The 18,494-nt window shown below is 47.7% G+C and overlaps 1 protein-coding gene across 1 annotated transcript in view; it reads left to right on the plus strand.

The window, feature by feature from the left end:
- NOP14 (NOP14 nucleolar protein) overlaps positions 1-18,494 on the plus strand; it is a 289,956-nt gene that overhangs the window by 122,569 nt on the left and 148,893 nt on the right. The window contains 1 exon segment of the mRNA XM_029592043.1: positions 6,350-6,478. Coding sequence (XP_029447903.1) covers positions 6,350-6,478 — 129 coding nt within the window.

Raw genomic sequence — 18,494 nt, forward strand, 5'->3', positions numbered from 1 at the left:
ACTCACCCTAAATTTTTGCCAAAGGTAGTGTCGGAATTTTATATTAACTAATCTATTATCCTACCTACCTTTTTTCCCAGGCCCCATTCGAACCCAGGAGAACAGGCGCTGCATTCTTTGGACTGCAAACATGCTCTAGCTTTCTATCTGGACCGCACGTCGATCCACAGGAAATCCTCTCTATTTGTTTCTTTTGATACCATCAAATTGGGAAATCCTGTGGAAAAGCAGACCCTCTCCTCCTGGTTGACGGAATGCATTTCTTTTTGCTACCAGCAAGCAGGGATTCCGCTACAAGACCGTGTAAAAGCACACTCGGTCAGGGCCATGGCAACATCAGTAGCACACCTCTGGTGCCGCTTGCTGATATTTGTAAGGCTGCTACTTGGAGTTCTCTCCATACTTTCGCAGCCCATTATTGCTTAGATAAGGCTGGCACACAGGATTCCATCTTTGGCCAGTCCATTCTACGCAACTTGTTTTCAGTTTAACTTCCCAACATCCTTCCACCGACCCGTTCAGGATGCCCTCCTAACCAAATTTCCACCCCTGTTGTTGTGCCTGTTGCATGTCTTTGGGCGCATTTGGTGCTTTGCTCGGGCATCCTCAGCTCGGTACTCACCCATATGTGAGGACTACCATCTTGTTTGTCCTGTGAGAAAGCAGAGTTGCTTATCTGTAACAGGTGTTCTCATAGGACAGCAGGATGTTAATCCTCATGGAACCCGCCCGCCACCCCGCGGAGTTGGATTTGTTTACGTTTCTTATTTTATTTTTCACGTGTACTTTTTACTATGAGACGAGACTGAAGGGGGACCCCTGCTGGCTGCAGGGTTGGTGCTATGCTGGGCATGCCCAGTAGGTGCCAGTCAAAGTTCTGGAAACTTTGACAAAAGTGTTCTGTGATTGGGCTCCATCCTGATGAAGTCCCCCATATGTGAGGACTAACATCCTGCTGTCCTGTGAGAACACCTGTTACAAGTAAGCAACTCTGCTTTCTCCCTCTGGGCATCTCCAGAATGCCATTGTGGCTTCACTGGCCCCACTAGCCTGGTTGGCCTTTTGCTCCGTTTGCAGTAGTGTCCCTCTTCAGGGTAGGGCAGACAGCTGACTTGGGTAGCTGAGGCACTCTCTCTGCTTCCAGCTTTTCCCAGGGTTTTGTCCAGAGACTCTAGGACTTACTACACTTTCCTGTAGCTGCTTCTGCCCTTCTAGGAGGCTTTGAGCCAGTGCTTGCCAATTAACTCCCAACATACTTCTACTCTGCTGCACCTGCACTGCAGTACACCTGCTGGATCCAGACCAGGTTTTCAATTGTACTGCCCAGACTTCTGGGAGCTGCATTTGCAAGCAATTTCACTTTCACTCTGGGCCACACCCTGCTCCAGCCACAGTGCACAACTGCTTTTTTTTTTTTTTCTTAAGGAAAAAAAAGTTAAAACAAACAACAAAAAATACCCTGCCTCACTGGCGCTGACTATACAGTGTAGCACAGTCCTTAAACTCCAAATGGGGCTTCTCCCCTTAGTCTGCAAAACAAATCTAGCCCTGACTACCTTCTGGGCCCCCAGATCCTTCACTCTCTCGAAAGCTTCTCTAGGAGCCCACAAACCTCCATCTTTTAGTTTTTTTGTTCACAGTTTAAGAGCACTGCTCTGTTTCAACATGCTCCCAGAGCCAGACCCTTTTACTTCCAGTGTTCTTGTACATAGTTTAAGAACAGTGGGTTTCTTCTGTCCTAGCAGCCTTCCTGAGGCAAGGCTAGACAAACTTTCTTCATGCAGCCTGCCTAACTTCATTGTGATACCAGAGCCACACCCTTTCTCTGCAGCACTGCTGTGCTTCCAACTTCTTTGGCAGGCCCCATACAAACTTTCAATTCACAGTAATCCCTTGGAGACTTGGGGTTTTCCTGTGCCCAGGTTTACCAAAAAAATCTCCAACCTGACCCTGTATGTGAGAGACCAAGCAGTGTTTCCCAAACTGGAGGCACAAATTCAGACTGACTCCAGCCTTAAAATGCAAACAAACTTTTTCTCAGCAAACGCAACTCTTACTGCTTACTGTAGCAGTTTTTGACTTAAACACACAGGGGCAGTAGACTGCCTTGCTTCTAGTCACTGTACACTCACTCTCTTCTGGTTTGGACAGAGCCCTTTACAGGAGCTGCTTTCCTCCTGGAGGCATAGGGGTCTCCTGAACACAACTGGGTTTCCTCTCTTCTCCTAGGTCAAGCAGGATGGTAGTTCTCACAGATGGGTGATATCGTCAGATGGAGCCCTGCACAGAAAAACGTTTGGTCCAAGAAAACAAACCGGTAGCCGATCCAAGATGGCTGTCAGCAAAGGAAACACGTGGATGGATCGGTGTAAAACAAAGTATTTATTGAAGCTTGCCCGACTCTGGCCGAGTTTCGCTCAAAGAGCTGCCTCAGGGACTTACAAGCCAGTCGATTTGGCTTAAAACATCTGAGTTAACATGTAATGAAGACAACGATGGTTACACACCAATTTCTCGGAAATTATGTTCAAATGAGGTCCTAATGAACGCTCAACATGGATACTAGCAAGAATCTTTGAGCGAAACTCGGCCAGAGTCAGGCAAGCTTCAATAAATACTTTGTTTTACACCGATCCATCCACGTGTTTCCTTTGCTGACAGAAAAACGTTTGCCAGCATGCCACTATCCGCACGTCCACGCAAGGTCCTCCTTCAGTCTTTTTTTTTTTTTTTTTCTGTGATGCAGTTGCCTCTCATTGCTTCGAGTTCTAGTTTGTACTCTTTATTTCTAGCTTTAAAGCAATTTTTCTCCCCTTTTTCGCAGGTCCCCCTTCCTCTAGACCAGGGGTGGGCAAGTCCGGTCCTCGAGGGCTGCAAACCAGTCGGGTTTTCAGGATACCCCTAATGAATATGCATGAAATAGATTTGCACACAACTGAGGCAGTGTGTATGCAGGTCTCTCTCATGCATATTCATTAAGGATATCCTGAAAACCCGACTGGTTTGCAGCCCTCGAGGACCGGAATTGCCCACTCCTGCTCTAGACAGTGCCCCTTTTGGGGCGGTACGTAACCTTTACCCTTCAACCTTCAACCTTTTTTGCAGTTTATTCCTGGCAGCTTGCTTCTCTGTGACCGCCGGCCATTGACTGCTCGCCGGCTCGTTTTTATGGAGTCTGGTTTTCGCCGATGCCCCCAGTGTCCATCATGGACCCGCATGAGGTTTGCTTCCTCTGCCTGGGGACATCACATGATGTCCGAGGGTTTCAGCTGTGTGGTCAGATAACCCCCAAGGGCAGTTGTAATTGTCTGGACAAAAAGGAGAAACATTTTGGCCCCAAAAAGTCCACTTCATTTACGCCGGCTTCGGAGTCCCTGATGGCTGGGGGTAGGGGGGAACCGCTGGATACACTGTCCCTCTCCTCACCCAGCAGCTACTTCCAAGGATCTGAGAGCTAGTGATCAACCTTTGCCGCTGTCGGTGCTCTATCAAACATTGGGTTCCTCCGCTTCCTCAGTGCCGGGGAAAGACAGGACCGAGCACCATGGGGAAACCCTGAAAGCAATGCCACCGGTCACTATTGGCGCATGGCTCTGGCTCCGATGTGGCACCGGTGGCTGGCCTGCCACCAGAGAGGACCCATGGTGAGGAGGCCCCATCCTCTGGCAGACCTGGGAGTCCTAGGCATTCCCCACAGACATCTGTGCCGGGCACCAAGCCTCTTCGGGGATCTGAGGAGGTGCCAGTGATGCCTCGCCTCCCTCAATCAGTCCTGTTTTTACTGGACTTCCAGGAGGAGTTGGACTGCAGAGTGTGGTGCTCCAAGCTTTACGGGGCATTGAACCACCCCCAGCACCAGTCCCCATACCAGTGCCAGAGCCTGAGCCATCTTTATCACCCCTGCTCGAGCGTCTGGACGTCCTACTCGGCACCCTTCAGACCCAGCCGGTACCCGGGGGACCATCTGTTGCTGCCAATACCCTCAGGAGCGATTCCCATCATCAGGTCCTCCAAGGAAGAAGACCTCACTGACCGCCGGCGCTGTCTGGTGCTTTGGTCTCGAGGCCACAGTTCCCTGAACCTGTGCCCGTGCCATTGGGCCTCCCACGGCCAGAGACGCTCTCCTTGCTACCAATGATGCTGGTCTTCTTGGTGCCCAGACTGAAAAGTCTGGATAGGCCCCTGGGGGACCTAGGAAAGGAGGAGGGCCTGTAAAATCCATGGAGAGATGACGCTTCTGAATCTTCTTCTGAAGACTCTGGTGACATCCTGTTGGAACCTTCGCCACCAGAGGACCTCTCCTTTGTGGGGTTTGTGAGGGGCATGGCCAAAGCCATTACCTTTAACTCCTAACTGAGGAGGATGCACGACATAAGATGCTGGAAGTTCTCTAGTTTGTCGATGTACCTAAGGAGGTAGTGGCTGTTCCTATCCATGACATCTTCAAGGATCTTCTCCTTAGGATGTAGGAATATTTAATATCAAGTTCTCCGGTGAACAGGAAGGCGGATGCCACTTACCTGGTGCAGCAGGCCTTAGATTTTGAGAAACACCTTCTCCCCCACCAATCTGTGGTGGTGGAGTGCGCTCTCAAAAAGGCCAAGCGTTCACATCCATTCTTCCGCCCCCCCCCCCCCCCCCCCCCCCCCCCCCCCCCGGACGCGAACATTGGGAGCTAGATGCCTTAGGTAGGAAGATCTTTCAGGGTGCTGTGCTCATTGCCAGTATTGTCTCCTATCAGTTATACATTTATTTATTTATAATTTTTATATACCGAAATTCCTGTATGAGATACAAATCAATCCGGTTTACAAAGAACGGCAACTTGGCCGGGGCTTTTTACATTAAACAGTTACATGACCCAGTACAACCGGAATCTGTGGAAACAGATCCAAGAGCTTGCAGAATGTCTGCCGCAGCAGCAACAGGAGTCGTTCTCTGTTCAACAAAGCATGGAAGCCGGAAAACACAAGGTGAGATTTACCTACAATGTTCTTGTAACAATAGAATGGGCAGCCGCTGTGGGCCTCGGCGCCCGTAGGATGGCCTGGCTCCATGCTTCCGACCTTTATCCAGATAAACTTCATGGAGCTTCGGGCGATCCGCTTTTCAAGATCAGCTATCCCACAAAGCAGTCCTGATTCGGACAGACAATCAGGTACCAATGTGGTATAGCAACAAGCAGAGAGGCACGGAATCATACCTTCTCTGTCAGGAGACAGTGCAGATCTGGGCTTGGGCTCTGTTGTAGGGTATATCCCTACGAGCAACTTAGCGGGTTGGGGCTTTCAGTGTACTGGCAGACCATCTCAGCCGCTCTTTCCAGCTGCACGAGTGGTCCTATAAAACTGGCAGTAGCAGCCCAGATTTTCCACTTGTGCTGAACTCCAGATGTAGATCTCTTCGCTTCCCCCTACATTTGCAAGGTGAGCAACATCTACTTCCTCTTCAAAACGGATGGGCACCCAGCCATCTACACCTTTGCACTCCATTGGGGCGCAGGCCTCCTCTATGCGTATCCTCCTATTCTGCTCCTCATGAGGACTCTCCTGAAGCTGCAGTGAGACACAGCTGATGAATATCTCTAACTTGCAGGGGGTTTCCATAATAACAATAGGTGCATGCAACACATTTTAATCTCAATTGAACATTTATGTACTTAACCTTTGCTTAAATTGCGTAGTGGTTTGAAATCCAGTGTTCGCTGCAAATTATTTTTGGATTTTGTTAGTATCATATGTCCAGCCAAACTTCCATGTAGTGTGAGTTAGAAATAAAACTCCTGAGCTTAACACTGTTGAAATTTCCAGATTGAACACTATAAAACCCAATTGGAGATTGGTGAGGGGTGTGTGTGTATATGTGTGTGTTGTGTAATTGTTTATTTTTTGCTTTAAAAAGCTCTGCCATGTCTTCATTTCACTTAGAGACTTATTGTAGCCTGGGGCACTGCTTGCAGTTGGTGAACCCTGGTATTGTATATATATATATTTCAGTGTTGCTTTTTTCACAGAACTGAAAAGGACAAGAGCTTAAAGTGCTGTAGAATGGTCATGCATGAATTATTTTTGGGCCTTTGACCATTTTATCTCACTTCCTTTCTCCACCAGAAGTGAATGCTATCTGAGGTGCACTCCCAATCTCAGCTGCCCTGAGTTGCCAGTGTTCCATTTGGATATCAAAAATTGGATCTTCTATGTAACAGTGCCACCAGGGCCATTGAACCACCTATTGTTAGAATATCTTTATTGGAAGCATCAAAGATAATTTTAGATGGTGATGGTTGAGGTGTGTGAATGTTTTACAGTCTTCTTTAATACAAGTTTTCTTCTGATGTCTTGCTTCATAGGCCGAAAGGCTTAGCCGAATGCTTGGAGAAAATGAGGACAACAAAAAAAGACCAAAGCATATATCAGCTGATGATTTGATTGATGGATTTATATTGAATAAAGATGATCAACAGTTACTTTCTTATAAGGTACAAAACTTTTTATTTGAGTTATATAAATTTCAGAAATTCTGAGCTGAATTATGTTTAATTAGAGAAGTGTTCATTTGCTTTTTGTATTAGCATTGCCCTGTGGGGAGGCAAAGGAGCTCTTCATTCTTAGGCCTGCACAGTATAGATGCTGTTGTCCATTATCTAGCCACTGGCATAACTTTAGCATAGTAGAGTAAGGAAGCAAAAGAAGTCTATTTTACAATTTATATTTTGCAAAATACATTATTTCCTAGCGTGTACCAGATGGACTCAGGACCCAGTGGGTTATGTGCTCTTTTGCTAGCAGATGGGAGAGTGAGTCAGATTTCAAAGCGGACGTCACCCTACATATAGCCCTGCAGTGACCTCAGCTCTTCAGTATCTCTCCGTCTCCTAGCAGATGCGGACACTATCCCACACACTAGCACAGTGTTAGGAAATTACAGCAAGAAGACAAAATTTACCTTAAGACGAGCCCCGCTTTCCTGCGGTGATACGTAAGGGTCCCTCCCCCAGTTGAGAATTCCTGAGGTGATTTCAATATCTCTGAGGTGAGCCTTGGTCCGGTAGCCGGTAACCCCGGCTTGGACTTAGCCCCTAGAGCGGCTGAAAGGCAGCGGGTGCACATCCAAGCACGGTGGTTAAGGTACAGCCCTCTCCCTCCACAGCTGGAGACCGTCCCGGCATGCGATCGGTAAACTTCAAGACCAGGTAAGAGGAAAACTTTAAACTAAGGTCTCCGGGGCTCGGAGGGCTGTATTGATTCCGAATTTCACCCGGCGAGGTAAAAGGGAGCGCCAATCTGGTTGAGCAGCCTTGGTTGGGCTAGGCCCCGGTCCGGTGCAGGGGGTCCGAACATGTGTAGATTCTTGGGGGGTGCCATCCTATGAGCGGGAGCATCGGTGCCATCTTCCCTTCTCGTCCGGCGGTACGTGCAGGGCAGGCCAGTCAGTCGGTCAGTGCGCCCAACTTGTGCGCCTTCAACGTTGACGCGCGCACAACCACGCTTACAGCTATATGGGCGCATTGTGCTCACGCGCATAACTATGTGCACTTTGAAGCACATTACCTGCGCGCCTAAACATAGAGGCAATGGCACCGGCTCCAAGAAGCTCAGAAGGCACTCTCTTTGCACAGCCTGCCACATCAGAGCCGCACAGCTTGAACTGGAGTTCTGCCTGTGTCATCACTGCGAAGAAGCCCAGCAGGGACCAAAGCCTGGTCCTTTCACTGTCTGAGGATGGGTCCGGAGCCACTACATACGATAGCACCCCAGATCTATGCAACTCTGAAATGGCTTCTCCACAAGAGGGCACCTCAGGGGGTACCTACTCAGACTCCCCCTGGGATAAACATGGACCCAGGGACCTTCTCCTGGTTAGAATTTTTCCAATGGCTACAAGCCTTCGTTCAGGCGCAATCAGCCCCGGCTGCGACCCGTGTTCAATCCCTGCCGGAAGCACAAGATCCTCCCTGCCCTGCTCGGATACCTTGAGACATGCCTTGCCTAACCAAGAATTTCCCTGACAGGGACCCGGACATTTCAGATGATGATGGGGGCTCCCTGGAAGAAGGAGAAATCCCTCCAGGCCTGGAACCAAACAGAGCCATGCTTTGCTTCTTCCACAGGCTGAATTACCAGCCCTTGTTTCCCAGACTCTGAAGTCTCTGGGTATTCCAGGCACGGATCCTATGGCGGAACCAAAGAAGAACCCCATCTTGGTGTCTCTTCGTAAGGCCTCATGCTATTTCCTAATGATGGAAGCCAACCAGGAACTGATTAACCTGGAGTGGGATGTCCCGGAGGCTAGCTTTAAAGGAGGTTGGGCCTTAGAAGCCTTGTACCCTCTGGAACCAGCGACCAAGGAAAGCCTGCGCTTTCTGAAAATGGACGCCATGGTCTGTGCCTTCTCAAAGCGAACAACCATTCCCGTTGAGGGAGGGGCTGCATTGAAGGATACTCAGGATAGACTATTTGAATCCATCCTTAAACAGGACTTCGACGCAATAGCGATGACACTGCAGATTGCCTCCTGCCGCGCACTGGTGAGAGAGGCAAACAACCCAGGAACAAATACCGGTGAAACGATTGAACCTGCAGCAGCCTTTCTGATGGATGCAAGCTCAGACCTGGTGCGTACTGCGGCCAGAAAACAGTTATGGTTGTGGAATTGGTCTGCTGACGCAACCTCTAAAGCGAATCTCACAAGGATGCCCTTTAAAGGATGTCTCTTATTTGTAAGCGAATTGGAGAAGTTAACCAGCAAGTGGGGCGAATCTCCAGTGCCTCGGCTACCGGAAGACAGGGGGAAAAGATCCCAGCCACCCCTCCCCCAGAAGAACTAGGGACAGAGGCTCTCAACGCTTTTGCCCCTACAGGAACTCGCAGTTCTGGACACCTGGTTCCTCAGGAAGATCTCAGCCCTTTCACAACTGACAAATCAAGAAAGGAACAGGCCTGGGGGCAGGCTCAAGCCATGGTCCCCAATGAGAATGGGATGACCCATCCACAGGAAGAGGAAATAGGGGGTCGACTTTCCCTCTTCTATCAACGATAGGTGGAGATCACAATGGACAAATGGGTACTATACATCATTCAAGAAGGTTACTTTCTGGACTTCCTCAGCATCCCTCGGGACAAATTTATGATGTAACCCTGCCACTCCCACACAGAGACTGGCAGTGGAAGCCACTCGACAAGACTACTCAGTCTGAAGGCAATAACTCTGGTTCCTAGGCCCCAACAAAATACGGGCCGCTATTCCATCTATTTCATCGTTCCCAAGAAGGAAGGATCATTCCAACCCATCTTGGATCTCAAGAACATCAACCTACACTTCCGCGTGGAGACTCTTCACTCTGTAATAATGGCAGTACAACCAGGAGAGTTCTTAACCTCCCTGGATCTCTCCGAAGCCTACATTCACATTCCAGTCCATCAAGATCACCAACGTTTTCTATGCTTTGCGATACTGGGTCACCATTACCAGTTCCGAGCGCTATCCTTCGGCCTAGCAACCGCCCCCAGAACATTCTCCAAAATTATGGTGGTTGTGGCGGCAACACTGAGGAAGGAAGGGATCTTGATACACCCTTACTTGGACTACTGGCCGATCAGGGCAAAGTCTTCGGAAGAGAGCCAACAGGTGACCAGCAGAGTCAAGAACCTAATGCAGGAACTCGGTTGGGTCGTGAACACTGTCCAGAGCAGTCGGCAGCCCTCTCAGTCTCTAGAGTACCTGGGGGCCTGTTTCGACACCAAACAGAACAGTCTTCCTCCCTCCCCTGAGGAGAAGGAAGCTGATGGAACAGTTACGATTGATGGCCAATGCACATCCCAAGGTATGGGACTATCTTCATATCCTCGGACTCATGGCATCAACCCTGGAGGTCGTTCCGTGGGCAAGGGCTCACATGCGACCATTCCAGTGCTCCTTACTGTCACGCTGGAACCCACTGTCCCAGAACTAGGCCCTTTTAAATCCTGCACTTACCCACGGCAGATCCGCTGCTGACCGCGAGATGCCAGCGCTGTCCGCCCGACCACGTGCGATCAGCCCCAGAGCCTGTCCTCCGAGACCAGCCAATCGCAGCGGTCTCCCTCCTGGCTAGCCTATCACATGAGACCCTAGAGGGGCTTTAAATCAAAGAGCTGCCTCGGCGCACAACAAAGGGGCCTGCCCCTTCATGCAGCCCAGTAGTGCATACCTACCAAACCCTGAGTGCTTTCGATTTCCTTCCCCCTCAACTCCGGCGACTCTCTTTTCGGCTCATCTGCCCTCCTGCCGGGTTGAACCCACTGACCGCCCAGCGCTCCAACCAGCGGACCACGTGGAACACCCCCCACCCCACTGCCTTCCCTGCGCACTGACACCAATCAGAAGCCAGTAATCTAACCAAGGCACGGAACTGACGCAAGAAGCGAGGTAAAAGCCCCTCAAACTCAAACTTAGGCTCTCTCCTCCCGCGACTCTCCTTTCGGCTCTCCTGCTCTCCTGGGTGAATCGCAACCTCGGAGCCGCCCCATTCAGGGACCAAAGCTTCGCCAACCTCCGCAGCCCTCCACCGTCTGCCCAGCGCCCCAACCTGTAGACCACGTGGGCCCCCTCCCGGCTGCCTTACCTGCACACCAACTCCAATTGGAAGCCAGAAATTTCCTCCCGGTGAACGCACCAAACTACGACTGCAAGGCATTTATTGCCACGACCAGATCTGAGGCGCCGCCCCCCCTTTGCATGCTCTGCGTGCTGCCCTAAGTGTTGCCACCAAACACCTCCAACTTGGTAAGAAAGACCAAGACTCAGACTGAGATTTCGATTAAGGCTTCAGACTTAAAACCCCAGGTCTTGGCCTACTTCATTCAATATAAAACATCCCCTCTGCCTTAAACATCAAAAGGATCTTTCCTTCCCCCTCATAGTATCTCCTTGCCCTCGCATTATATTCCTCTCGACCTCATCACAAAGATGCACCTTTTCACTATACCCACAATCCAGAATAAATTAAGAACACACCTAAAACCTGCATCTTATCACATTGCTCGACAACAAAGGCTAATCCCAATTATAACTCCATTTACCCAGCTCCTGGGCCTCTCGCTATTCACGCTAACTCTACTCAACGCTCAGTCGCTCTCCAAAAAAATGCACATCCTCAATGATTACCTTATAGAAGTTAACCCAGCCATCTGTGCAATCACGGAGACTTGGTTGAAACCTACAGACACAGTACTAACGAACCAGCTTCCAATACAAGCCTATGACCTCATCTCAGTCCCCTGACCCAAGAAAAGAGGAGGAGGGCTCCTCCTAGCTGCTAAAAAGGGATTAGGCCTAACCCTTCAACATACAGACTCCACAACTAAACTCGAATTCTCCTTCTTCAAATCTGAAAAACTACAAATATGCCTCATCTATGCTCCACCAGGAACTTTAGATTCAGACCCCTCTCCTCTGATCGAGCTCATCGCTAAATACATTAACGTAGACAAACCAGCCATAATCCTGGAAGACTTTAACTTGCATGTTGACGCCTATCCACAATCCACCAACTGTGAAATAGTTCTCTCATCACTCTGCCACTTGGGTTTCACACAAATTGTCAACAGCCCCACACACAAGGCAGGACATACATTGGATCTCATCTTCATTAATGACAGCTTTTCCATCTACTCAAAGCCCTCCTGCTCACCAGTCCCATGGTCAGACCACAGAGTCATTCACACGACCCTTAAGATAAACCAGCTAGACCTCACAGACGCAACCACAGCCACCACCTCATGGATCGATCTCTCCAATAAAATTGCAGACCAAATCTGCCCAACCACCACTAAAGTAATACAACCCGCACTTGACAACAGAAAACCTTAGTTTACCCCTGAACTTAAATCCCTAAAACAAAATCTAAGAAATAAAGAACAAAGCTGGAGGAAAAACCCATCCACTTCGTCACATGCTGCCTATAAATCCCTTCTCAATACCTACAGGAACGCCATCCACAAAACCAAGAAAGATTTCTACGCAAAAAAAATCCACACCTTCATCTTTGACTCAAAGGCTCTCTTCTCTTACGTCTCATCACTTACCAAAACCATCACCTCCTTCCATTCCAGACCACCTAGCACTCAACAGAGCCAATGATCTTGCCATATACTTCAAGTCAAAAATCTCCAATCTTACCCGCTCCTTCAAAACCCACAGCCTTACACTAACACTCCACCTCACAAACAAGCCTCAAAAAATTTTTAGTCTAGAGTCCTTCGAACCCACCTCTGCCCTTGAGATCAAAAATACACTTAAACTCAAACCATCCTCCCATCCATCAGACCCATTACTGACAAACCTGCTCATCGCAATCCCGAATATCATCGCAAAACCACTAGCGGAAATCATTAACACCTCTTTAGCTCAAGGCATAGTACCCAACCAGTTAAAATTAGCAATTCTTAAACCTCTTCTAAAAAAAACCCAAATGCCTCTACTACAGACCCAGCGAACTTCCGGCCTATCGCAAATTTACCTCTGATAGCAAAACTGATGAAAAAAACAGTTAACAAGCAACTTTCGGAATACCTCGAAGATCACAACATACTCTCCCCAGCTCAGTACGGCTTTCGTAAAACTCTAAACACAGAGTCCCTCCTCCTTTCACTAATGGACTCAATCCTCTTAAACCCGGAGAAAAATCTATCTTACCTACTAGTGCTACTAGATTTATCCGCAGCTTTCGATACGGTAAATCACACAATCCTCATAGACCAACTAGCTAACAAAGGCATCAAAGGTTCAGCACTCAGCTGGTTTAAGTCCTTCCTGAGCAACAGGTTCTACAAAGTTAGGATAAATAATAAGGAATCTCATCCAGTCCTTACGGACCAGGGAGTCCCTCAAGGCTCCTCACTTTCACCCACGCTTTTCAACATCTACCTCCTACCACTTTGCCAACTACTCTCAAAATTCAAGCTCACTCATTACCTCTATGCGGATGACATACAGATTCTCATCCCGATCACAGAGTCACTTCAAAAAACTATTACCTTTTGGAATGACTGCCTTCGCCCAATAAAACACCTACTCTCCAGCCTCAACTTAGTGCTAAATGATAACAAAACGGAGATGCTCTTTATCTCCCACGACTCCCTTAATAACCTGACAAGCTCTGCTCAAACCACAAGCTTAAACATTAACTTCTCGCTGGACATCAGGGATCTAGGAGCATGGCTGGACAACCAACTAAACCTTAAATGTATACACACCACTACAAAAGACTGCTTCTACAAACTGCAAGTCCTAAAAAAGCTAAAACCTCTCCTTCACTTCAATGACTTCCGCCTAGTCTTACAATCCATCGTCCTAACAAAGATCGACTATTGCAACTCTCTCCTACTCGGACTCCCCACCAACACTATCAAACCCTTACAGATGGTCCAGAACGCCGCCACCAGAATCTTTTCAAACACCAAAAAAAGAGAACATATCACCCCCATTCTCCGCAACCTACACTGGCTATCCATCAAATACAGGATCCTCTTCAAAGTTCTCACTATCATTCATAAAAAGATTCACAACACTTCTCCCATCACTTTAAAGACACAACTTCGACCGCATACTTCTAATTTATATTGTTCTATATATAGCCTTGGGCATAAATGTAAAGCCCTGGGCGATTTTGCTGTTTTATTGTTAGTGTTTTTTATGGTAACATACTGATCAATTGTTTTATGTAAAGAATTTAGGCGCTTATGTAAAGCCCTAGGCGATTTTCTGTTCCTTGTAAACCGGAGTGATTTGTATTTCATACAGGAACTTCGGTATATAAAAATTAAAAATAAATAAAAATAAACTACTCAATTCGCCTCCATCTACCAGCAGAGGTAGTTTCTCAGCTTCAGTGGTGGCTACAGGAAGACCACCTAAGCAGAGGAGTAAGCGTATCCCCACCAAACTGGATCGTGCACACCACGGATGCGAGCCTACGAGGGTGGGGAGCACACTGTCAGGAAGTGATGGCCCAGGGACAATGGAGGAAGGAAGAGGCAGGATGGAACATAAACCACCTGGAAGCTCGAGCAGTCAGACTAGCGTGCCTGTGATTCAGCCACAGACTCCGAGGCAGAGCGATTCGAGTAATGTTGGACAATGCTACAATGGTTGCCTACATCAACTGCCAGGGAGGAACCAGGAGCCAACAGGTGTCTCTGGAGATAGACCCTCTCATGGCATGGGCAGAGATAAGCCTAAAAGGGGTTGGATGCTGTCGACCACAGCCTTCCAACTGATAGTAAATCACTGGGGCTTCCCAGCCATGGACTTACTGGCTACCTCTCTTAGTGCCCAAGTCCCCAGGTTCTTCAGCCGTAGATGAGCGCCACACTCCCAAGAGATCGAAGCTCTCGGCCAGACCTGGCCAGAGGAAGACTTACTGTACGCCTTTCCCCCCCCCATGGCCACTACTGGGCAAGATCATTCGCAAGATAGAACACCACAGGGGACTAGTTCTACTAGTGGCCCCGGATTGGCCAAGACACCCATGGTATGCAGACATGCAAAGCCTCCTTGCAGGGAGTTGTCTGTGCCTACCTCCACACGGGGACCTTCTCCAGCAGGGCATGTTTGTTCACGAAGATCCATCTTGATTCTCTCTTACGCTCTGGCCCTTGAGAAGACTCGCCTGAAGAAGTGCGGTTACTTGAAGGCCGTGATTGACACCCTGCTCCGTGCACGCAAGTTCTCAACATCTCTGGCATACATACGGATCTGGAGAATATTTGAAGCCTGGTGCGAAAACAGCAGAATACTCCCACGGACAGCCAAGATCCACATGATCCTGGAGTTCCTACAGGACGGTATGAAGAAGGGGTTGTCGCTCAACATCCTCAAGGTCCAAGTAGCAGCCCTCTCCTGCTTCAGAGCTGAAGTGAACAGAATCCATCTATCAGCTCATCCTGATTTGACCAGTTTCCTAAAATGAGTTAAGCATCTTCGGTCACCCCTAAAGTGGTCGGTGCCCCTATGGAACTTCAATCTGGTATTAGACTTCCTAGCGGGGGCTTCCTTCAGACCAACGCGAGGTCTGTCACTACGCCTCTTAACATTGAAGACTGTATTCCTGGTGGCAATATGTTCAGCTTGTCGCATCTCCCATCTACAGGCACTATCCTGTCTGGAACCGTTCCTTACGTTCACTCCTGGAACCATACAGCTGCGCACCGTCCCCTTCTTCCTACCGAAAGTGGTTTCAGAGTTTCATTTGAACCAAGCCATCTTCCTACCATCTCCAGATGAACATAAGGACTCAGAAGACTCACACCTTCTTTGCCATCTAAATATCGGCAGACTCCTGGTGTGATACCTGGAAAGATAGGAACCGGTGCACGCAAAACAGATCGCTTGTTCATTCTCCACAGCGGGAAGAATCAAGGAGAAGCAGCCTCGCAGGCAACCATAGCTCTCTGGATCAAGGAAGTAATCAAGGCAGCCTACATAGAGGCAGGAAAGCCCTTAACCCTACAGGTTAAGGCTCATTCTACTAGGGCCCAGGCAGTATCTTGGGTAAAAACCATGCTGCTGTCGCCCACCGAGATCTGTCGGGTGGCGACGTGGTCCTCCTTACACACCTTTTCCAAGTTCTACCGCCTGGATGTTCAAGCCCTAGAAGACACAGCCTTCGCAAGGACAGTACTAAGTGGGCCACGGGCAGCCTCCCGCCCTGTCCGGGAATAGCTTTTGTACATCCCATTGGTCCTGAGTCCATCTGACTACACGTTAGGAAATGGAGAAATTACATACCTGATAATTTTGTTTTCCTTAGTGTAGACAGATGGACTCAGCATCCCGCCCATGGCTGCCCCAAAGAAGGAGAACCTCGGGAAGCGAACCTCGAGATTAAGCAAATACGTGTAAGCCTTTGCCTACCCCTAGTTCAAGACACCCGCAGTTTGCCTGGTGGCGTTAATTGGTTGAGTGCACTGGCGGTCTCCTGTTTTTGAAATCTGTTGAATCAGTTCAAGTTTAATAAGTTTTAATCAAGTTATTAAGCAAATATATCTATAATGGCTTTTCGAAGAGAATACTGAGGAGCTGAGATCACTGCAGGGGTATATCTAGGGTGATTTCAGCTTTGAAATCTGACTCAGTCTCCCATCTGCTTAGTTCATCTGTCAACACTAAGGAAACCGAAATTATCAGGTAAGAATTTCTCAAATTGTGTTTTCTCATTTCCTATGTAATGTATTAAGTGTGCATAAGCATCATATACATGATAATAAATATGACTTTCTGAACTACAAGTTGCATGATGCTTGACACTGTTCAACTCCAAATAGCACTGTGCGTTTCAAGGTTTTCCTTTATGCTTAGGAGGGAAGGACTAGAGGGATTTTAAAATTTAGAGATGAGTAGAAGATTAGAGAGAGATGGGCGAAGGGGGGTAGCCTGTTGCAGAGAGGAAAGATTCCCCCCTCCCCCAAAAGAGCATGTGCTGCCCACGGCCATCTCCTTTTCTCTTTTACCCAACCTCTCTAGCCAAGAAAGACCACATTTCTTGCCTTTGCCTCCTATTGGCACATTCAGTCCTCTCTCCTCTGATTACCAGAACTCTCTAGAACATAAGAACATATACCATACTAGGTCAGACCAAGGATTCACTTTATCCTTCTCAACCATTGAGGAGTGCCTGGCATGGTGCTTACCAACTCTTTGAAACAAAGCTCTTACCTCTCTCTTCTGAGCTAGTCTGAGATTCTAAGTTCAGTGGTCTTCACTATGACACAGATGAGCAGTAATCAACAGAATAAAATAAAGCCGTTCAGTGTACCACAGTTGGCAGTGTCTAATGAGTAGGTAAATGTTGAGCTATTTCTTACCTCTGAACAGTTCCATTTTTAACTGAATGTACTCTTGATTTGATAAGACTTTTGGGTAAAGAGTGGTGGAAGCTCAAAGATATGTTAGGTTCTGTAACTGGATGGGCTGATGGGATTTCAATATATTGCAGATAACTTACATTTCAGTTTTACTGGCTTAGAGCATAGAAGATGTTGGCAGATAAGGATCTTATGATCCACTCCATTTTCTAAGACAAAGCAGTGAGTCACCTGGCCATGCTGGGCACCAAATGGACGATTCTTGCATAGTTTTATAGAAAAGTCTAAAGGCCTTTACTGTAGTAGTTTCCATGCTGATGCTGTTTCTTTTTCTCTGCCAAGATTGTTGAATGGATTTTCCATTTTTAACAGCTCTACATTTTCTTGCTTCATTCTGCTGCTATCTTTGGTGACTTCATCACTTCTTGGTACATCAAGTAAGCTACTTCTCAGGGTCTCTTCTTCAGCCCCAAGCATACCGATGCAGGTTCTAAATCTAAATCTCAATGTCACACTCTCCTGATGCCTAAAGAGAAAAATATTGGAGCTCTGTGGTCTTAGGGTCCATCGTCAGCAGTGCATTCTCAGACATCTATTCAGCATCCCCAACTCTCACAGATTACATGCATTGTCCTAGTATCTTTAACCCTGAAGCTGTTTCCACCATCCTCATAATATCTGATATTTTTTGCCGTATGTGTCCACCCTTAGTTTACCATCCTTTCCCTTCCCTTCCCTCCCTCACACCTCCCGTGTTTCCCGCATTTCAATTCACGTCCATGTAAATTTGCTGTTATGTACATAGTTTGACATAAACTGTTCAAGATTTTCCTTTTAAAATGTAACCAGTTTTTACCCTGTTTGATGTAAACTGTTGTTATCGCTGTAAACCGTTGTGAAGGCTTGCTCCAAACAACGGTAAGTAAATCTGACAAATAAATAAAATAAGTTGAACTGCAGGGTTCAGCAAGGGGTGCTCCGAGCCCTGAGGGGTATCGAGCCACTGTCTACACCAGTCCCCATGCCGGTCCCTGAGCTTGCGCCATCTCTCTTGGCATACCTGCTAGAGTGTCTAGACGCCCTTCTGGGTGTACTTCTTTTTTTTTTTTTTTAATTTATAATTTTAAAGAACAGTTTACAATTAGAAATATTAAATTTACAGTTTAGGACAAACTGATATCTCATTATACAACACAATATACAACATTGTAAACAACCATACATTAAAGTAAAACATTACAATGTATAAGAAAGCTTGCTTCTCATTAAGACCATTATCCCAGGACAAGCAGGATGCTAGTCCTCACATATGGGTGACGTCACTGAACGGAGCCCAGGCGGGAAAGCTGTCTGTCAAAGTTTCTAGAAACTTTTGACTGGCCGTGAGAGGCCACTGAGCATGCTATGATATTCTCTGCCACAGGTGTCTCTCTTCAGTCTTCACTTTTCCGCGCTGCCGTTCGCACTGCGGACCGATAGCCCTACCGTTGGGAATCTCTATTTTGACTGAAAAGTCATTTCTCAATATATTCTCTGTCACGGGAAAATCTCTACCTCGCCGGCTGGTGAGTACTGTCTTTCAAAATATTTTCGGCCGAAAATTTTTCTCACACACACACACACACACACACACACGCTCATTTCATCGAC

Source organism: Rhinatrema bivittatum, chromosome 1 (assembly GCF_901001135.1).
Source record: "Rhinatrema bivittatum chromosome 1, aRhiBiv1.1, whole genome shotgun sequence".
Classification (NCBI taxonomy): Eukaryota; Metazoa; Chordata; class Amphibia; order Gymnophiona; family Rhinatrematidae; genus Rhinatrema; species Rhinatrema bivittatum.